Source organism: Spodoptera frugiperda, chromosome 15 (assembly GCF_023101765.2).
Source record: "Spodoptera frugiperda isolate SF20-4 chromosome 15, AGI-APGP_CSIRO_Sfru_2.0, whole genome shotgun sequence".
Classification (NCBI taxonomy): Eukaryota; Metazoa; Arthropoda; class Insecta; order Lepidoptera; family Noctuidae; genus Spodoptera; species Spodoptera frugiperda.
The window spans coordinates 12,600,590-12,623,581 of record NC_064226.1 but is presented as its reverse complement, the minus strand read 5'-3'; the positions used below and the strand labels follow the sequence as shown (position 1 = coordinate 12,623,581).

Genomic DNA, 22,992 nt, shown 5'->3' with positions numbered 1-22,992 from the left:
GAAATTCGCCATTTTTAAAGCTGTAACATAGGGGAGAGTTGGTAAAAATAGGGGATGAATGTGAAAATTCGTCATTTTTAAAGTTGTAACAGTGAAACTTTGTATTTAGACACTTAATGGGGAACGAAAGAACATAGGCTTATAGCGAATAAAAAGGGTAGAAGGCGTTTTAATTTTGACCACCAACCACGCGGACGAAGTCGCGGGCAAAAGCTAGTGTAAGTATAAGGCAAAAGACTATGGATTATATTCTCTAAAAAATACTACTTATACCGACTGCCTCGTTGGTCGAGTGGTCAACTTGGTTAAGTGCAACTGCCGGGCAAGGAGTCTCAGGTTCAATTCCCGGGTCGGGCGAAGTATTACTGGGCTTTTTTCGGTTTTTCGAAAATTTCTCAGTAGTCTGAAATTGTGCCCAGTATATGGCAATAGGCTCACTTACATGGTATTTATAATACAAATGGTGAAAAGTGAGTGTACATTGTACAGTGGCATTATGTGCCATGCATAAAAGACGTGACGATACAAATCTTTACCCATTGACTCAGAGAAAATACACAGCTTTTTGATACATTTTGTTGTATCTAATGTCATGTGGTTATTCTCCTGAAAATCCCATTCGCGTTCACTGTCATATTGAATGAAAGCACACGGCTGGTTAGGCGCGACTCACACGTCCTTATACATATATTGTGATCCTGCGAACCGATATATTATTATGTATAAGCCATTATTGTAACACATTTGTCTTGTAAGAGAAAACTAAGGGACTGCACTTCGGGTTTACCAGGGCCACCGGCTCAACAAGCAGAAGTAGGAACAGGGTGGTTTTTAGTCAGTAAGAGTCTGACACTCCCTCTCGCCTTGGCCTGGCGAGAGAAGTCATTGGATAATTTTGGCCCCTTAAAAATGGGACTGCACTTTTAAGCCCGTGTTCACATGGCAAGCGTTAAGCGCGCTTTTTGATTACGCGTGCAACAACTACATGCATTTTATTCAGTCTATAGCCTACGCGTCCTAGACGGCCTGATCATATCGGCCATCTGATCATAGGCTAACAGTGACCAAACAGTAACGCTGTCTGATGAACCTGATCGCCTATCAAACGTAGAGATTATAATAGGCTTCTCTTTTTTATGATATAACCGGTAAATTAACAGACGGATCACCTTATGGACGGATAGCAATGGACACCCGAAACGCCAATACCATGACATAAAATAAATACTCTTATTAATATAATATAAATAAATACTCCTTTAACTATATACTGATTACATCCCTGCCTGCCCTTTTGGGAACAAAAAACCCTTTTCTATGTAACAAAAGCACAGAAGACGTAGAAAGAGCTGTCGCACTTTAAAATAACACAAAGCTTCACTTCCATAGCTAAATAAAACTGTAAGTAATTCCTTTCACAATTTTTCCAAAGCTTTTCACTCGTATTATTATTAAAGAAAACCCTATTTTATCTCAGCTTTAAGCTGACAGCCCGAGAGCTTCCGTTTAAAAGTTTTCAGGCTTCTTTTAAAATTTCCTCTTCAATATTAAGTAGGTACCTATTCAGTTTGATGCAAGCGTTGAATGCATTTTCTTCTACAAAATATAATCTGTTTTTGGTGTAGAAACATATTTTCTTTTAAAAAAACGTTGCCCCACAATAAGATTTACTCCTGTATCGTGGGTACGTTTACAAACATACAAGTTCACATACACATGACACGCAGACCCGACAACAATTTGAGGATCACACAAAGAGTTGTTTTGTGCGGGAATGGAACCCGCGGCAGCCAATTGCCCAGCCACCGCACCAACCGTACAGTCATTGGATTTTCCCCCTCAAAAAATACCGTACTTTTAGTGTTATAAGTAGTTTTTTAAGACATATACGAACAGAACCCACTATAAAACCATTGATTACCTTCTTTACCCACCACTATAACAGTACATAATACCTAGGCTGCGACCTAGGTACAGAAAATAAACGTTAACCAGTGTAATATTTGTGAAACTTGTAATGTTCCTGATTTTATTGCCTCCTCTATTTAGGTACATTACCTAACTACTACTAATATTTTTATCGAAAATCAACATTTAAACTTAGTTAATTTACTAAACTAGAGCGTGACCCATTTCCAAGTTAAGTCATTTCGATGGCAGGTATTGATAAGGTGTCATTATCGTTAGCCAACGATACATGACATTATGACATAACATCACGCTTATGTTTTCCTTAATGGGGGAACAGACACAATATGCACATTAACCTACAAGTAAATAAACTGTAGTTTTGCCGGCCCTTAATAATTATGTTTAACAAAGTACACATACTTAGCTTTTTATAAGTAGTACCTACACAGTTAGATGAATTAGCTCGGTAAATATATCATATGCTGCTACGCAATGTGTCGCGGTTCCGATTCCCGCACAGAACATTTTATTGTGTTATCCTCAAATTGTTTAAATTTAACGAAGTTACCTGTAGATTTAGATTTCAGCCATGATCGTCCCACTATAAGGCAAATCTCAAACGAAGCCAGGGTAACCTTTGCGGTTCTTCGCAGCCCTGGAAGTTTTCCACCTGACGTCATCTACCTCCGAGGAAGGAAAATGAATCATCGAAAATGAAATCTTAACTGGTGATTTCCTATGTTTAAAACTAAAATATTAATAGAAATAGAATGGAAAGGCAATAGGAAAGTATATAATGAAAATAATAATAAAAAAGGAGGAAGGAAATTAAAGTAAACATATACATACCTACCTACACAATGCTATATTGGCAACAATCACATGTCCTAAAAGATTACTGCCTCTGTTCTAGAAACTAAAATGATCGGAAAGCTAGTAATTTTAATAAAAGAACTTGATCATTATTACAAGATATGCTTAGGTGTTCAAGCGATGCAGGCAGTTCGTCATACGAAGCACTTCGTGCATCTCAGCCACGATTTTTATTTTACTCGCAGGGTAATAACGTTGACAAGCGACATTATTAAAAAATCGTTATCTCTTACTAATCGCTTCTACTGTTATTTATTTGGTTAAGAATATTTCATTTATAAAATATTAAATTAAAAGGAACGTAGTTATATACTCAAAAGCCTTATATCCAAATTCGATAAAAAACTAGCAACTGGTAGTGACGTTCCACGATCTACAGTGATGCCAACAACTCGATTCTGAATATAAAACTAAATCTGTATAAATCGATTCTTATTCAAAACTTATAAATAAAAGTATTAGTAAGATTCTGAAAATACAATACAAATATTAAGCTGGATATATGATTGTTTGTCTGTGATCTGATAAAACAAATATCGAAATACGAAATAAAACGAATACGAAACTTGAAAACCAACTTTTATTAATGAATGTATATAATAAAACATAATTTCGAATATTTAAAATATTATGATATTACTTAAATGAAATAGCAACACTAGATTTTGGTCTGACACAGAAAAAAAATGTGATTGCGGTGAATGTCAATTTTGTGCTATTTTTGTATTTATAATTCCATTTTGTGCTGTCGCAAAACAATTTATCACAGCCGATAAGAGACAACAACTTGATTATCATTCATAGTTTCCTCGTAACGTAGAACGCGTAAGTCGACCTTGTATTTTAAACTTTCTTGCTAGCTGTTTGTCACTTGAAAATCAGTCATGAAAAATATTATTGGAAAAAGTTGGCGTGACTCTGCTTCGTTAATAGTGCTCACAAAGCGGAATAGCGAAGTGTTATCGCGCGCTGAAGATCGTGGCAATGTTAATTACGACATATTGTTACAGACTCGAACGAGTAAGGGTACGTTTGCCAACAGCGTGGTGTTTCCCGGCGGAGTCACCGAGTCCGTGGACGGAAGCAGCCGCTGGTGGGACTTGTTCAGGTCCTTCGGCTACTCGAATAAAGATTTCGAAGTATTTCACCGCCCCAACACCATAACTTCGGAGATCTTCAAAAACAATCCCATACAAAGGTAAAATTTGTGGACCTTGACATCTCGGCTGACGTTTTCGTCAGTCACATACAAGTGATAACGACAGTAAACATTAATGCTTGTACACTTGTGTATCACATTATATTTAGTACCAAGTGAAGTGCTGCTGCAATCATTTTTATGTATGTTACCTAACTCTTGTTTACATTGCATACTGCTAGCTGCTGACTTATTACACTATCTCTAATAGAATTCATACTTTCTAACAGTTGTTTTTATATTCTTTTGTACATAATTTATGCATTAATTAGATACTGGTTATGCAAAATGAGCTATATAATTAAAACTAAAATTTGAACATTTGGCTGTTTGGATTACTGTATTTAGATATAAAATGCTCCAAATTAGTTGTCATTGTATAGTATAATGGAAAAATCTTAATAGTTGATAGATCTTATTTCTTGTATCATCGTTCTGCCTCGATTGTAGCCTTCAAATATATTTTTATGCTGTACAAACCACAAGCAGAACAAACCACAATTAAATAAAGACAAGACATTTGATTCCTAATTGAGCCAACTCTCAATGTACCAACATACACATAGATACAACATAATAAATATATAGTCATTTACTCATACTCATGTACTTGCTAAACACATTGGCCTCCAATACATTTCTCATAGTATTATGTTCTATTATGGCCAATTTATCATATTGACAATACAAATACTTTGATGAAAAGCTATAGACCCCAGTATATTTGATTGTATGGCCAATGTTGGTGACTATGTATGTAAAACATGAAATATTTTAATTGTTATAGACATCTACAGCTGAGAATAACGGCAATTAGAGAAACATTTGAGGAACTGGGTCTCTTGATCTGCAGTCGGGATAGGAAGGAGAGTAGAGATGATAATCTATATGCAAATGTCATAGAAGGTGTTGATCTAAAACATTGGCAAAATCGGGTGAGATATTACAAGATATTCATGAAATATTGCTCTTGGTTTTCCTAGTAATCCATGCATTACTTACTGACACTTTTCACCAACTTAAATGACTATGTTTTCAGGTAAGCAAAAACCCTGAGGACTTGATCACCCTGTGTGAAGAGCACCAGTGCTACCCGGATATTTGGTCCTTGTACTATTGGAGCAACTGGCTCACTCCCATCACACTCCCCAAGAGGTTTGACACTGCATTCTTCATTGCTGCAATAAAAAATAAACCTGAATATCTTAGGAGCTCCTCCGAAGTGGTTGAAGTAGAGGTAAATACGTAATAGATTATTTATCTCTTTATTTGTTTCAATCTTCTGTCATTAGTCTGTAATTGATTGTCTAACGTCAGACTTCATTAACATTCTGTCTTGCATGTGTAAAACTAATTAATGAATGCCAGTACAACTGTATTCTTCAAAATTTTACATATAATGCTAATTAATGTATCTGTATTGTTTTCAGTGGCTCCCTCCTCAAGAAGTTTTAAATAGTGAAAGGAAATTGCAACCGCCACAGGTTTATGAATTGCTCCGACTGTCCCATGTGAAGGATATTGAAGAGCTAATCACATTTGCCTGTGAGAGGAGTGGTCATGGTACTCACTTGTCATATCCATTTGTTGTAAAAGCTAAGGATGGCGTATTGTTTGCATTACCTGGTAAATATTTCTTCATTTGGCTCTTGCTTATTTTATTAATACCACTCCATACTTACAGTTTGTTTTCCTCCACAGGTGATGACTTATACCCTTCAAGTGTAGACTACAACGACAATACAACTAAATATATAGACCAAACTATATTAGAGTTAAGAGAATCTTCTAAATCAGTTCATAGAATTGAATCTAAGAAAAACAGTAGATGCTTAGTTATTCAGAATTACAAACCAGAACATCACATTGAAATGGAGAACAAAGCCTATAAAGGTTTTACTACAGCTTAAAATACAATTTGTAATTCCAGTTCATGCCTTAAACTTGGCCTTATTAGCAATATAATAAGAACAGGTATTGGTTCTAGTGCTAAATCACAAGGTGTAGGTACATTAGACAGTAACAATGGCGGGCTCCGGGCACACGTGGCCCAACAGCCAGGACGACTACGAGCTCCTGGACGTCATCGGCGTCGGCGCCACCGCCGTAGTGCACGCCGCCTACTGCCGCCCGCGCAACGAGAAGTGCGCCATCAAGCGCATCAACCTCGAGAAGTGGAACACGTCCATGGACGAGCTCCTCAAGGAGATCCAAGCCATGTCCAGCTGCAACCACGAGAACGTCGTCACCTACTACACCAGCTTCGTGGTTAAAGAGGAGCTGTGGCTCGTGCTCCGACTGCTCGAGGGCGGCAGCTTGCTCGACATTATCAAACATAAAATGAGGATATCTAACTGCAAACATGGTGTCTTCGACGAGGCCACCATCGCCACCGTACTCAAAGAAGTGCTTAAGGGACTAGAGTACTTCCACCAGAATGGACAGATACACAGAGATATTAAAGCTGGTAACATTTTACTTGGTGATGACGGTATCGTCCAGATCGCAGATTTTGGTGTATCTGCGTGGCTTGCAACCGGCCGGGATCTCTCACGACAAAAGGTTAGGCACACGTTCGTAGGCACGCCGTGCTGGATGGCGCCTGAAGTGATGGAGCAAAACCACGGCTATGATTTCAAAGCCGATATTTGGTCATTCGGAATTACAGCTATAGAAATGGCTACTGGCACTGCACCATATCACAAGTATCCGCCCATGAAGGTACTCATGCTTACCCTACAAAACGATCCGCCCACGCTCGACACTGGCGCCGAAGAGAAGGACCAGTACAAGGCGTACGGTAAAACGTTCAGGAAAATGATATTCGAGTGTCTGCAGAAAGACCCTGCAAAACGACCGACGGCTACCGAACTGTTAAAGCACTCGTTCTTTAAGAAGGCGCGCGATCGCAAGTATCTAGTGTCCACTCTGGTGACAATCGGACCCAGCATGGAGACACGTGTACACAAGGCCAGTCGAAGGCAGCCCGGCGCGTCGGGGCGTCTGCATCGCATGGAGACCGGAGAGTGGGTGTGGGAGAGCGAGGAGGAGGACGACGACGAGGACGACGCGGCGCGGGACCGGCCCATGAACACGCTGGAGCGCGCCGACAGCTCGGACAGCGACGACGACCGCGCCGCCTTCACCATCGGCTCGGCCGGCGCACCCGACGCGCGACAGGCGCCACTCATCAACCTCGTGCTGCGCATGCGCAACGCGCGAAACGAACTCAACGACATTCGCTTCGAGTTCGCGGCGGGCAAGGACTCTGCGGACGGCATCGCCACGGAGCTGGTGGGCGCGGGGCTGCTGGACGCGCGCGACGCCGACGTGACGGCGCGCCAGCTGCAGCGGCTGGTGGACGACTTCCTGTTCCCGGCGGCCGGCGCCACCGCGCCGCGCTCGCTCACCTTCCGCCTCAACTCGGCGCCGCCCGAGCCCGAGGACGAGCAGAGCCTCATCGGCTTCGCGCAGATTTCCATTGTGGACTGACCGGTGCCGCCGACCCGACTATATAATATATTATCTATGCTTAGGACCTCCTACGTATTTTATGGGTGGATATGGAATTATATTAGTTGTATACCGTTTATGCGGTGGTGATTTTTGTGGACCGATGGCCCCGAGGCGCGGCGACGTGTCGTAGCTCGGCGCGTCAATGTACTCCCCGCTGCCTCCGGGCCGTGCTCTGCGCAGTGCGCATCGAGTCGTCTGTATACGAAAACTATCGCCGCGTAGCTCAAATGAATGTATATTTTACATTATGATTATAAGGGTGAATCTGAATTTATAAGAGTATTTTTTGTGATCGTACCGTGTCAATTTTGCTGCTTTCCAACACTGTAATCGATTAACTCGGGCCCACATTCGCAAATATTGCAAGCTATACCAAGGATGACAATGTATGACCTGATAGATTGCGCAAATAGAATGAATACATCCAACATGTAAGTTAGCACTTCTAGCATAAATTATACTTGTTTATAATAAAAAGCTACCTATTACTGTAATTCTTATTACTTTATAACAACTTCCAAGTGCCATATTTATGAAATATGAATGGATTAAATAAAAATCGTATACTGTAAGTCGACAGTGATATAAAATTGCATATAATAAATCATTACAGTGTTAATTTAAATAGCAGGTCTATATAGCACCATAGAATGTTCTTTTTACATTGTTATTTGTTTGTTGCTTATTTTGGAAGTATTTTAATAATAAAAGATGAAATCGATTTCGGCAGGATGTTTTATTAAAACCTCTATGATTTTCCAAAAATGTTAACTAAAAGCTATGTTTGTTCTTAGACTACAATTACATTATTTATAACAAGTTGACGACGTGGTAGGTACTGGCATTCTGCTTCCACTGTCACAGACATTGCTCGCTCAGTGCACCCAGTGGAGCAAGTCCGTATCTGTAAAAACTCAGTTTGGCATCTAAACATTGTCGAAATAAACCATCTAGAACATTCCAAGACATTACCAACTTTCATTCCTGTTTATAACATTATAAAGAGATCTTAATTCTAAGCGTAATAAGAGTTGAAAAAGCAATAACGGTATAAAAATAAGTATTTAGGTACATTCAAACTTAACTCCATAGCATGTTGGTCCACAAAGAAAATAAAACGTTCTAGTTTACCGGCTACGATACACTACACTACCACAACGGAAATGTTTCTGTCATTTGTACAAGTTATTCTAATTAAATGCGAAGCAGTCGATACTTGTTTGACAGATTATTTAGTAATTTTTAATTGACAATTTCAATAAATAATGATCAAGCGATGTGATGTGATGTAGCAGGTTCGTCATTTCAATACCAAATGGTTTTAGTTGTATCAAATTATTTTATCGTATTATCCAATTCGTTGTACTTGCGTTGATCACAACAACCATTGACATTGAAGAAAGTTGATGTAATTGTAGTATATAGAGAATTATGTAAACATTTCGGTACATGAAAATAGCAATAACAGCATGTCTTGGCTTAATTCCAGCGAGTTGGAGCAGATCACAATCAATAAACAAATTATAGCTAGAGAATTCTTTGGAAATCTAGATACGAGTTCATATTTATAAGAAAAAAATTGATCTGCAAAAGTAATAAGTCTTATTACTTTTTAGAACAATGCCGTAAAAGTGATGAAGTAGTTTTAAAAAAAGCTTCATAAGTAAATTGAATGTTGTTGTGGTCATCACACAGTCGTTAGTATCAAATCGCTTTGATTTACAATTGTCGTGTTGCTTAAGAACTAGTGCTAATAATATTAACGTCCGAGAATCATTTACATACATAGTGACTAGGCAAAATTAAGCGTCTAATTAAGTACTTACTCTAACCACCGTACTCAGAGTCATTCAATGGTTATTTAACCCAGTCCTTAGCAATTGTTTTTCGATACAAAATCGTTACTAAGAAATAGTTTAAGTAAGCATTAAATGGCACTGAGTACGGCAGTAACACACTCACTCTAGTAAGGCAATAACAACATTGAATCGTGTCGTAATCAATAAATAACCAATGTGTCCCCAACAAAACATGTACACAACATAACTTATCAATAATTGTGCAAAAAGTATAGAACCAGTTCTTTTATGACTAGGTTTAAAAATATAACATTATGGCACATCTAAAAAAATAAAATTTGTGCGCGAATACTTAAACATTAATTAAATAGGTAATATAAAAATAATTATTCGAATCACTACAAACAATACTTTTGGAAGACTAAATTATTACGTGGAATGTACGTGAATATTGTTGTATAAAATTATGAGATTCATTTATCGCAGATTGTAAGCAGAGTTTTATAAATGTATAGTAACAGATCTAATCACTTGAGTGTGGACGTCGTGTCGTCCGCCTGAGTATGTTTGTAAGGCCGATCGAAGCAGTAGGCCCGTGTATGAAAAATAATTAGGAACGTAGAAATCCTCACAAATCCTTGTGCCGTGCGAGAAACTAGTGATAGCTTACAAAGTAATTGTACTATAAGAAAGCGTATAGCGGTGACTTACGTCTAGGTACGCAGACATTTTGTACAAATAAGACTCGTTGACTCGTCCCCCACACACATACATCAACATAAATAACTATGGACAGATTAGATTTGTAGATAAAAATAAATAAATAAGAATTTCGTGAAAATGTTCAGAAAGTTTGAAATGTATTTACAGATTATTTGGCTGAAGCTGAGTACGTGTGGGGGACCGACCCTACCCCTATAAAGTAACGTGGCTGTAAAATTTGACACTCGTGTAGTGGAGGGTGGAGTGAGAATCAGAAGAGGTCGACGACCTTGCGCTTGAAGTAGTGCTTGAGTGGCGTGTAGTAGTGGCGGCGCAGCGCCACGAGCTCGGGCGCGCGGCGCAGGCCGTGCAGCCCCGCCAGCTCCGTCTCGAACAGCAGCAGCGCCAGCAGCGCCAGCGCCAGCCACACGACCAGGAAGCACGCCGCGAACGCCCGCACCGCGCTCAGCGCGCGCCACCCCGCGCCCCCGCCCGCCCGCCAGCCCGGCTCCGCGCTCCCTCCCGGCACCAAACCCCCTGACGTCACTCCTGACTCCGACGATGAGTGCTCGAATGAGTCGCGCAAACTGTACTCTGAAGGAATCGCTGTAAAACAAAGTTATGTTTACATAGATTCATAGATACTCTAAAGATCGTTTTGATGTTCGGAGTTTTTAAATATGATGTGAGTTTAACACAATTAGTACTTTGAACCGAGAATTAATCACAAAACTTATCTATCTATTATTGAATATCTAATCGCCCTTTTGTTATTTTTTTTTTATTATTACACCAAAATACTTGTCTAGAACGTACCAGGTGGTTTGACCTCCTCCTGGACAGTCCGTAGATGGTCGGTGCAAGCTAGTGCGATGTCCACAGCAGGCCCACTGAGTAGACAGGCTCCGTTACATGTCTCGTCGGCCCCACTCTCCTCTAGCGGAGCGCTGTGTGTCGACCGCGGGAGACTACTGTAACCTGCATGTTGAGAGGGATATTTTGAGAAAGAGTAATATGTCTTGAAGTCTATGTATACGACATTTTAATACTAGCGATAATATCGTCTTGGATTTGGATGCCAAAGATTATTGTGCGAACTGCTAAGGAGTGGAATTCTTTGCCAGAGTCTGTGTTTCCTAATAGGTATAACCTAGATGTCTTCAAGACCCAAATGAAAATGTTGCTTATGAGCAGACATGCTCCATTATAACCAAATATAAAAGTTTGATTTAATTTGAGTAAATTTAAATCACGAACGAAGCGTAATGCGTATGATTACAGAATTATAACAGCAAAAACAAGCTGCAATGATTTTAAAACGTTATAAAAAGTTCATCTTTCAATTACCAGTTTCAAAAGTTTTGCCTTTATGTCTCTTTCAAGTAAAATGTCGTATTCATAAACTCTAAACTATGTAAGTGCGGAATTATAGGCCGGGTATATGGGGCAGGGTATGTCTACGTTGCTACATTATAGTAAGTAATTGTGATAAAATAGATATGTACGATAAATACCGAAGTCTCCCGTCATCGGTGTGGACGGGGTAGCGGGCACACTCGACGCTTTCCTCTTACCGCCTGTACTAGAACCCTCCTTCTGAAATAAAGGGACTTCCTATAGCAGTCTTACTTAGCTTAGGATAAAGGCAAATTAGAATTTTTCCTAGACCTTTCACATTTATTTTTAGTTTCGATATATTTTTGTTCAACTTGATGTTGGATCTAATGTAGGCTAGATTTTTTGTCCTATTCTTTAGTTTAGCTTGATGTTTCGATCAGTTTGCGCTGATTAAGTTCATAACAAGAAAATAGGTTGTGAGAACTACGCTACCTAATCATGGAATTCTACTTTTTCTTTGCAAAGTATAGTCGATCGAAGATGCTAGACTTTTATGCAATTTAATATTAATTTATTTTAAGTACTTTAGGATAATCTATAGTATAAAAATAAGTCGGGTTTTCCTTCCTGACGCTATAACTCCAGACGCACGAACCGATTTCTACGGTTTTGTATTCGTTGGAAAGGCCTCGGGCTCCGTGAGGCTTATAGCAAAGAAAAAATAAGAAAATCTTCAGAGACCCGGAAAAACAGACAATATCATTGATGGCGAAACGGAGTTCCCCAGGTTTGCTAGTCTCATATAATAGTGTGACAATGGCTGAGTATAGAGTATACCTGAGTATCCCTAGGCGCGAGTAGTCCGTCCCTCTCGAGTATTTCCCTCTCGGTGCGTCCGACGTACTTGAACTTGGTGCCCCACGAGAACAGGCCACCGCCGGAGTAGACACACGCGTCCGATGATGACGGTAACCTAGACAAACATGATTATTTACATAAAGTTAATACAATCAAAGTATTACTGGGCTTTCTTCGGTCTTTCGAAAAGTTCTCACTGGTAGCACGGAGTCTGGAAATGTGCCCGGTATATGGTAATAGGCTCACCACCTATTACATGGGACTTACAACATAAATTGTGAAATGTGGGTGTACACAGTGGCACTACGTGCCATAATGTGCACCTCTGCCTACCCCTTCGGGGATTAGTTACTTGATATACGTATGTATGTAAGTTAATACAACATGGAATATTTTATTAATAAAATCTAACATGGTACGGATTTATTTCTAACATGGTAAACTAACATAACCTGAAGTTTTAGGCAATAAATACCTTTCCCTACAGAGCTTAGATTTCAGTCTTATAGAAATTAGTGGATGTCATGTGAAAAATCATATAGTATCGCGACAAGTAGGTAACATCTAGATTTTGGAAAGAAGTAAACACTTGTTATGACTAAACACGTTATACTTTTATCTACACCCCTAAAAATACGGTAATATGGATAAGGTTGCTTATCCACCAGAGATATGCTATATAGCTACGCTACAAAGATATAATAACTAAGCTGTGAAACTTATGTGACCGTTTCCACCGACACTAAGCTATGTAGCTGTGCGACAAAGATGCGCAGCTCGAGTACGCAATGTATAAATAGCCATCCTTAGCATGCAGCTTTCCATATAAATAATACAGCTTAGCTGAATCCGTTTCCACCATTGTTAAGCTATTTATACGAATGAATATGATTTGTGGAAGCCAATTCTATAGCAACGTAGCATAGCACATCTTTGGTGGAAAAGCACTTTTATTTGCAACCAACAGAACTTATAACATTATAAGTTCATGTCCGGTCATTGACTCATACAACAACTATTTCTATAAAAACTACTCTATTCTATTTACTCATTGCAAAAAATGCTTTAGTAAAAAACGTGCTCCACTTTAATACTCACGTAAAAAACAGCATTTGTTCGATGGCACAGCACCACACGTGGCGGCAGGCGGGACCGTTCGGACATTTGAAACCCACTGTATGCTTCTTCTGAAATTCATTAAACCAATTCTTACATAATATATCCATAGTATGAGGTATATTATAGGTACTGCATATACGTAAAGGAATCTTCCAGCAGATTTGCGACTGGAAAACCATTAATATCATTATTTATTTTGTAGCTAAAATTTCTCTTTGGTCCTTCTAGGTACACGTACTGAATGCCTTATACGAGTTTTCAAACGATGCCTCGTTTAGCACTCTGATTGGTTGGTTCGTTAGGGAGGATCAATCAGAGCACCAAACGCGGTAACATTTCGATCTCAAACTACAAGACAAACTCGTACTAAAGCGCTCTGCTCTTTATATTCATGCTTTTCAAAATTCTATTCCATAATAAGATCAAACATTAAGTAGGTATTCAAAAAGAAACTATACACACTATTATAATAAAGTTCAAAATCTATTTTCAAGAGTAGCACGATGAGCCAGTTATTCAAATTTGATTGACCAGTCAAAACTAGGGGGAAATAACGGAATTGTAAAGCTATTCAATACACCATTATATTACTGTCGACACGTGTATTTTAACAAAGAGTTTCATCTCAATAGAGGTCATTTTATACTGGTACATAAGTACCCTATCCTGTTATATTATTAAATCTTCAGACTCCCATAATCTGTGATTAAAATTCAAGGTTGTGAAGCAGATGTAAGCTTTGTACTGACCCTTTTATTGAGTTTATTTGAATTCGACATATCGGCTTTTGTTGTTTCTTTAACGTCCAGATTTTTATACTAAATGGGGCTATGCAGTTGCATAAAATACTTGTTTAAAATGACCTTGTAATGCAACGGTTATTTGCAAAAATTGGTAATAATAGTTAGATTTAGGATAGTAACGGTTTCGCAGGAATAAATGTAATAAATTTAGGACGGACCAGCGTGATACCACATAGAAAACTGACGTGAAACAACGTTTGCGTTGTGTTTCGTTGTGTGAATGAGGTTACCGGAGGCCCAATTCCTCCCTTCCCAATCTTCCTAATCCCCGATTCCCCAACAACCCTTAAATTCCTAATGCAATAAAAATGATGCATATTGGTACTGTAGCGGATTTCGCGATTCTTACATAATATTTTAAAAATAAATGTTTTGTGTCAGTCTATCAATCTTAAAATCTGATAATTTTTTGGACAGTTTTGACCAATGGTCCAAAGGTTTTAAACACAAAGACGAAAGGCTAGTTATTAAGTCTATACTACAAAAACTGTATCCATTTCTTCATGATAAAACAAACATATAGTAAACTTTGTAATTCTCCTAACTTCAGGGTAATTAACATAATATAGAAAACTTTGTAATTCTCCTTACGTACCTCTGGGTAATTAAGATGTACAATAAACATGCGTCCCTCGAAGTTAATCTTGTGCACCTCGGACCACTTGAAGTGGTGCGTCTTCCGACTGCCCTGGAACGTCAGGATCCCGCTGTGGTTGATGCCCAGGTACAGCTGGTTACCTCTGTGGTCCTGTGCAAGGAGAATTACATTTAAATTATGGTGTTTTATTGCCAAGTAAGTATAGAGACAGTTTACATAGAATAAAGGAAAGAAGTGAATTGGAAATAGGTAAAATTTGTGAACTAATGTATCTTGCAGATTTTTGATAAGTAAGTCAATATTCATAATTAATATACATATATCAATAAGTTACAACTATGTTTTTCTCCTGTGCAGTGGGTGCGTTTAAAAACATTAGTTTTTAACCCTGTTTGGGATTGTTCCGTGAGGGAATCGAACCCACAACAAGTGGTGCAGCAACATGGACTTTTTGTATAGTTTAGTTTTTCAAGCAGTTTGCGCTTATTACGTTCATAACAAGAAAGAACGTTATTAGAAGAATTATTCTATCTGATTCGAACCCATGACATGTTGCGGAGCAAACACTGCATCAACCATCCATTCTATGGAATAAATTACTTTTGAATCTAGTTGTCTTTACACAAATCACAAAACTAAACTACAAAAGTACTTACACTACAAAAAAAAATAAGTAAAAGAATAATAAGTAGGAATATAGAAGGGCACACATATACCCAAACCTTGACAGGATGGGGATCGACGCCGTACGTGTCGAGTTGGCAGGCGATCTTCACGAACGTGCGCTCCGCCTCCTGCGTCGACATGCCCTTGACGCCGCCGCTGCCGCCCGGAGTACCTTCTACTGGTTCTCTATGTAACTCCTAGATTGAGAACATGGTAGTTATTTTTTGTGAATACTATAAACTTACTGGACTCTATTAAACATTGTAAAATTAGCAAGTAAGTGAGGGAAGTTGCGAGGCGACCCCATCACAAGTATTTTTATAACTTACTGGGGACGTCTCAATTTTGTGTATGCATGACAATGTTTGAGAAACAATAAAATCATTTTTTTTAAACGTACTAAATACAATGTCAAAGCATTTATGTATTTCAATTAATCCTACATTAGGCACCTTTGAAACGTCAAAACTAACAATGATAGACTACATAAAACTATTTACTTTCAGTTATTCATTTTTTATTTCTTTAGATTTAAAATATACCTAGCCCTGTAAAAAATGCTGATACTCAGTCTAATTAGATTAAGATTCAGTGCCCACTATTAGCTGGTTGGTAAAATTCCAGGTGAAACGGTTTTGGTTTATTCATATTTTTGAAAACAAATTCTTCATAGATAGTAATGGAGATGGATAGTGATATACCTACTTTAGAGACATTTAATGATTACTTAAACTATTCCTTAGTAACGATTTTGTTCCGAAAACAATTGCTAAGGGCTGCTTTACCAATAAATGCTGCAAAAATTACTCTAAGGACGGTGGTTAGTGTACTATAAACTGTAGGTAACAGCTGTGTTTGAAAATAATACATTCATTCATAAATCTATAAATTCTTATATAGTTTGTTTAATGTTTAGTCTGTTCATAAGCCATAATAATTAGCTACACGCGTGGCTAGTATGTGTCATGTGTGAGTTTATTATTATTATTGCACAAGTGTACAACATTGTGAGTTTGTTATACAAACAAAGTCAACTTTGGCCCCTCGTGTACTGAACTTGTGACGTTTTCTAATTGATAAGATTAAAACATCATTATCACTGTCGATTTCTCTTCCTGTACTTTTTCGCTGTATAATAAAGACTTATTTCGCTTTATTTGGCTAGAAATTAGAACGATAACGTGGTATAAGTACATCTATATCATACGATAGGAACTACCTATATCCAAAATCTTAATGAATTTAGTCGATCATTAGAATAATTAGTAACTTATACAAGTTTGTAGTTCCTTAGTACCATTCTACATCTTATTTACTAGACATACATACAAAACATATAATATATCTAATGCCTATCTTTCACTCAAAACTATAAATAAAATTAATATTGTTTCCTCTATTATCATTAGGCACTTTGAGCCAAAGATTTGCTGAATGGAACAGCTATTTCATTAATTACCTGTATCCTAGCTTCAATGGTATCCGTTTGTCTGAGTAGCAGCCTCATCTCCGTAACATAGTTGCCCACGTGGATGTTAGGATCGTAGTCGCCTAGCTCGACTGTGGAAAAGAAAAATATTTATTAATCACACTACCTAATATTATAAATGTGAAAGTTTGTTTATCCGTCAATCACGCTGATACTACTGAACGGATTTTGATGAAATTTGGTATTTAGACAGTGTATGAGCTGACTTGGGTGATAGGATACATTTTATCCCACGAGAACGTGGGCGAAGCTGCTGGCAGAAGCTAGTCTATAATATAAAAATAAGTCGGGTTTTCCTTCCTGACGCTATAACTCCAGAACACACGAACTGATTTCCACGGTTTTGCATTCGTTTTAAAGGTCTCGGGCTCCGTGAGATTTATAGCAAAGAAGATTCTAGAAAAAATTCAAGAGAAAAGCAGGAAAACGGGGTTAATCATTGGTGGTGAAACGGAGTTCGCCGGGTTTGCTAGTTTATTATAATTATGAATTGATAAACAGATAGTTATTTGTGCGAGACTGGGCTACAATACTCTCTAGTAAACCTGAAACTTTTAAACAATGATCTTGAACTTGTCTAGCAAGCGTGTAGATTATGGCAAGCCCTCTTATGTAGAGGCACAAAGTAAACAACCGTCGACGACGTCATATTCAATGTCGCCGTTGTGCAAACAAAAGCGGTAGCTGGCTTAGTCTGATGTATTACTGCTCGTATATCTATTGAGTAGTTCCACGAGTAGAACAAATATTTATTTATCCTATTGTCATCCCTTGTTACTGTGGGATTACTATGTTTATCTTAAATAATCTTTATAATCTTTTTCCTTTTTGTAAACGGGTAAAATCATCCAATGACTTCTCCCACCTTGGGCGAGGCGAGAGGGAGTGTCAGACTCTTAATGACTAAAAACCACCCCGTTCTTACACCTGCTTTTCGAGCCGGAGCCCCGGTAAACCCGCTAGGTAGTCCGCAGCTCTGGATCAATCTTTATAATCTTCTTCTTGTCTATCGTTGTAATCTAAACCATGGTATACAACGTAGCAAAATTTTTCATACAATAACATTAGAATAACATTAGTCTTTAAGTTTCCGTCTTAAGTTCTAATGTTAGTGCTAGTGACCATGCCAGTTTAAAAACTTATTTCTCATACAATAATAATTTTCCATAGCGGTTCTAATCAATTTCAATTAGACTACAATGTCTGCGATACAAGTAGTCGCCTACTTTATATAGATGCACTACTCGTATCATCAATGATTCAAGTGTAGTTCAATGTCTAATTCACACTAACAAACACCTCATACATTTTTTTCCTTATGAATTAAGTAATGACACGTGTGTTTTTCAAAGGCGTGAAGACGTAGGGGTTATTTAAGAACATTATTTATTTGTCTATTTAAGTTGCTATTAATTTAAATAACTGATAGTTTGACATATGAACTCAATATGTACCATATAGGTACTCGGACATAATTAAATTATATATTCTATTCTCATATTTTCCATATAATTCAGACATAGTGATACGGGCCCTTAGTCCTGTGCTCAGACAGGCAAGAATTTAAAGGAGAATAGGAAATAACTGACGAAAATTAGATATTCTGTATACAGTATTAATTTATCCCTTCAGGGATAGGACACATATAACATATAAGTTAGATTCCAACTAGAAATCAATCAAATAAATAGGACCTATCGACTTATCAACTACGGAACATGAAACCACGTGGTCACCACGTTTAAAATCAATAAAGCATTAAAAAAAGGAAAAGAACAAAAAGTAAATAAATGAAAGACGAAAGAAATAAAATTGTAGCACAAATAGAGCATTGTGCTTTTAAAATGTAACAAACAAGCTAATAATTTCGAACATTTCCTGTCGACTTATCACGTTACCAAAGGCCCATAGCGACCAACCACACTGTTATAGGTACTGTTAACTACTTATAAAAAAAAACATACGTCTTATCAATGTCGAAGTGCAAACTATTCACATAACTACTTTAGATCTGCCTACAGATAACTGATAATTTCTTGTTAGTGATACTCTACTTATCACATAAAATTAAGTTTTAAGTAAACTCTCTTAGAACTCCTTATACTTTGGACAGATTTTTCAATGTCGATAGCTATAATTATCTACCAAATTATGAAAATCAGTTCAACTGAAAACGGCAATCTTTCAATTCTCTTTTCTTAGAACTGATCATGAATGGTCCTAAGTCAGTACTTAGGATACAAATCTAATTGGTTAAAAGTATATAAAAAGAGGGTTTAATCATTTCGTATTCCAATCAGAATTTCCGCCGACATTGACGCAACTCTGAATTAGCATAATTCAAGCACTTAGAAACTCCTATCTATAGGTAGTCGGCGTTTAAAAAAATATTTCCTGAACACGTGGTTTTGACCATGTGGTAGGTAATTCTTCCTTGTAATTTTTTTTTCTAGATCTACTAGAAAGACGATTATTGTTACAGGTATAATAATATTAGATAGAGAATTATTTTCCACGTAAATATGTAGATAATAGTAAATAGTAATTGATTAAAGATTACAGAAGAAATTATGAAAGAAGTTAAGGTTAAGCAGTTTATTTAGTACTTGCCCAAACAGTCTTTAACAATGTTGCATACATTTTATTTTATTCCTATTTGAGTGCCATAAATCACTGAACCTAATATAACTGTTTTATCATCTCATTGTCTCAGTACCCTTAGATCTGATGGACCAGCTCGAATAAAGCAACCAGTCAGACCGCCAAACGTACTTTCGTTTCGATTACTTTACACGTACAACAAACTCTTACTAAGGGTACAGGAACCAAACCTCGACACATTTTTTTATGTTAACCTGTTTTATACACAATCTACAAATACCTTAAGATTATTAACAAAAAACTTACTTTGTATAATTAGTGCTCCCAACATAGCTGCCTCGTTAGCCGTGCAGTATAACCTGCCATGTAGCAAGTCTCTTTTCAGCTGCAAATATATCTGGAACCTAGTCACATCTTCTTTTAGCAGTAGAGGATTTGGCGGGTAGAACTTCACTCGGAAACTAAATAGAATTGGCGAGGCATCTGCAACAAGGATGGTATTTGAAAATGTGATTTCTACATGACCATGGAGTGTTAAATAACTGGTGATAAAGATGGTGTTACATTGTATATGAGAGTACCTCTATTTTGGGGATTATAAGGTGTCAAATAAGAGGGAACATGTTACACTTATCAATACTTAATTATGCTTTACTATAAAGAAATATTACTCTATTATTTTTAAAGGCTCATGATTGAACATGGTTGTGTGTTAATTGATAAGCCTATGTCTGGATGAAAAAGGGCTGATAAATAGACATTTTCTGGCTTAAAAATACATACCTTTAACTTGTTTCAATATTAATTTTGCCATATGCAGCCAATGCTGAAAAGAAAAAATAATATTAGGTACTATACACTAAAATTAGAGCTAGTTAATGTAGGTACTCAATAAGTGTTAGTAGAGTAAATAAATAAATAGGACTGTAATTTATTATTGCTTTAAGTTTTATTTATATTTCAGTAACTTCATATTTTCCATCATCTATAATTGCAAATTAAAAGGACCCTAACCCATGAGCATGCCATGAAAAGACTGATGACTGTTGATGAAGCGAAATAGGTATGTAAGATTCGTAGCAATTGGTGTTCCATTGTCTCTGCCTACCCCCATGGGAGACTGGTGTGACATTATGTATGTATGTATGTTTATATCAAATGGATTGTACATAATAGATTTGTGTCTGAAAAGTTCAGAATAGCTACTAATAAAATAGTAACTCCTTCCAGTTGGACACCTTCCAACTGTATTTTTGATGAACTGGCTATTGACTTAGTTGGTAAACTTGAATATAAAGTGATGAATTGCTGTTTGTAGCTGACTAGCTCTAATCTGGTTTCTTTTTTTCTTAAATGCTGTTGTAATATTAAATTGTATAATGTATACTTCTGCCTTTAAAGGTCCAAGAAATGTATAGATATGTGTGTTTATTTATTTAGTGTGCCATCTGTGGGACACATAATTTTCATCTAGCTTAAAACTGTATTTTGAAAACATAACACTAAAAAGTAGTTTGTTCCATTTTTAAAAAATATGCCAGAGCTGGTTAAAACCTCTTTATATGTTCAGCAAATGTCCATGACACAAATCTTTGGTCTGTGTATTTTTTTTACAGTTGTTGCATGTATTTTTTAAGCAGTGAAGTAGGCAATTCCAATGAAACAGTTAGGCCTCAATTAATTATTTAATGTTCTTATCATAGTCAGTGAAGGTCAAATCGAGTTGTTATTCAGACGAATATTGTGCATTATATTACTTACCCTTTGACCACCAGCGTCCACATATCGCAGTCCGAAATAATCAGTCTCAGTGAGATTTAACTGTTGACATACATGCTCCAACAAGAATTTGCCCTTGTAACTTGGCTGAAAAACGACAACCGCTCATTAAGGATTCGTACTGGCTACAAGTCATTAATTATTTACTAAATACTCACGTGAAATTCACATTCTAATATCTCTGTATCTTCTAAAAGCCTCACTGTACATTTATAAACAATATCTCCGCGACTTTTGAACATGCTGCCAACTATATATTTAGAACAATATCACGATTAAATATTATTATTAATTAAGCATTTTATTTTATTAACGCATGGCTGGCTTAATTTTATTTCCATACATGAGTTCATTCAAATTTTCATTTGTTTCGTTTCGATTTCAACACGGGAAACTCAGTGGGGTGCGGACTGTGCGGTGCGGGGATGAGAAAATTTGACATTTCATAAATTCCGACGTTCAGTAGTAGCCTAGTAGGTAGATAGGTATTTCAAATTTACAAAGTTCAGTTTCAGAAGGTGTTCAAATACCGAAATTAAAATAGGTATAAACCTGAGAATAGTTCTACTTACAGTGCAGTACACAGTATTTTACAGTATAATTTATTTCCTTTATTAATGAAAGTTATTACTAAAGAATTTTGGATGTATGGCAAATTCGCAATAAGCTCGATTTTCATTTCAATACTGAATTCAATAATGCTGAATATGAACTAAATTAAGTACGTCACATCTTGCAATCTACTTGAAACTAGAGCACATTTTAATATAATATGCCCAATATTAAATATTGGGCTCACTCAAATTTTGAGTGTGAGTAATGAAAATAAAATACAATTTTGTTACTAACGAATTAATTAGGGAACGGACTATGGTTCTACACAGCTAACCATATTATATATTATGTTATGTTAAAAGGATTAATTTAATGTTTTGCAAAGTTAATCAATAAGATTAACTAAATTTGTTTCACTAAGGACTAAACCTAAGTGACTACATTAAGTGTTCCGGGTTGCCAGCGATGATATATTTGTCATTATTGATTTCCGAACGAACAAGCGCCTACACACGTCATATCCGTGATACTCATGAAGTTACCACATTTAAAAAAGTTTCCAACAAAAATGGTATTATAAAACACAAATTCGGTATTATCTGGTGAAACAGAAACCATATTGCAATAAAATTTATCTCAACTAAATATATTATCAGGGATTTCATGAAATCGCTAGGGACATCACAGAATCCTGGCAGATGTCGAATGTCCTTGTTTACGTCTTAAGCTTGTTGTTAGGTCTGATTGGTAGAAAATGCGGCATTAAGTCCACTTATTGTGCGTTATGTGTATGAAGCATTTTAAATAAATACATTATTAAATTTATCACCTACCTATCAATTTAAATAATAGTTTATAGAATAAACGTAAATAGTAAGATTTCTTAACAGTTATTAGTGTTTGACTGTGTTTGTAAAAGATAATTAAATTCCTTCCCTACCTCCTAAATTCCAAATTCATTAATTTTGTTGTGCTCATTAAATTTATATTATTATTCGATTTATTTTATAACCTAAGTACTTACGATCCTGTTAAATGGAATACAATAAGACATTTAGTAAATAAAAATAAATATCCAATCCTTTTTTATGGGGATATCTATAAACTATTTGTATGAACATGAGAAAATATAAATTAAATAAATCAAAGTATAAATGGGTAGGTACTTAAATTGTTTTGACTTTTCA

General features: G+C 36.8%; 3 protein-coding genes across 8 annotated transcripts; 2 read left to right on the top strand and 1 right to left on the bottom strand.

Moving 5' to 3' along the window:
- Window positions 1-3,633: 3,633 nt before the first annotated feature.
- On the top strand, window positions 3,634-8,219 carry LOC118272065 (acyl-coenzyme A diphosphatase NUDT19). Its single transcript, XM_035588377.2, has 5 exons — window positions 3,634-3,982; window positions 4,770-4,917; window positions 5,022-5,219; window positions 5,413-5,608; window positions 5,684-8,219. Exons 1-5 carry the CDS (start codon window positions 3,669-3,671, stop codon window positions 5,890-5,892), a joined length of 1,065 nt encoding a protein of 354 aa, XP_035444270.2. The 5' UTR covers window positions 3,634-3,668; the 3' UTR covers window positions 5,893-8,219.
- LOC118272058 (STE20/SPS1-related proline-alanine-rich protein kinase) lies at window positions 6,008-8,219 on the top strand. Its single transcript, XM_035588365.2, has one exon. The coding sequence runs from the start codon at window positions 6,008-6,010 to the stop codon at window positions 7,472-7,474; it is 1,467 nt and encodes a 488-aa protein (XP_035444258.1). The 3' UTR covers window positions 7,475-8,219.
- LOC118272018 (FERM domain-containing protein 5) lies at window positions 8,216-21,695 on the bottom strand. 6 transcript variants are annotated; one of them, XM_035588313.2, is made up of 12 exons: window positions 21,409-21,695; window positions 21,233-21,337; window positions 20,255-20,297; window positions 19,778-19,954; window positions 16,841-16,941; window positions 15,432-15,578; window positions 14,713-14,865; window positions 13,294-13,382; window positions 12,175-12,310; window positions 11,505-11,595; window positions 10,816-10,977; window positions 8,216-10,605 (listed from the first exon to the last, which is right to left on the bottom strand). In XM_035588313.2, the coding sequence occupies exons 1-12, from the start codon at window positions 21,490-21,492 to the stop codon at window positions 10,271-10,273; spliced, it is 1,623 nt and encodes a 540-aa protein (XP_035444206.2). In that variant the 5' UTR covers window positions 21,493-21,695; the 3' UTR covers window positions 8,216-10,270. The 6 variants fall into 6 exon arrangements, with proteins under 6 accessions (XP_035444206.2, XP_035444215.2, XP_035444232.2 ...); XM_035588322.2 differs by having other exon boundaries at window positions 11,505-11,592; window positions 21,409-21,694; XM_035588339.2 differs by having other exon boundaries at window positions 11,514-11,595; window positions 21,409-21,693.
- Between the last annotated feature and the right edge of the window lie 1,297 nt (window positions 21,696-22,992).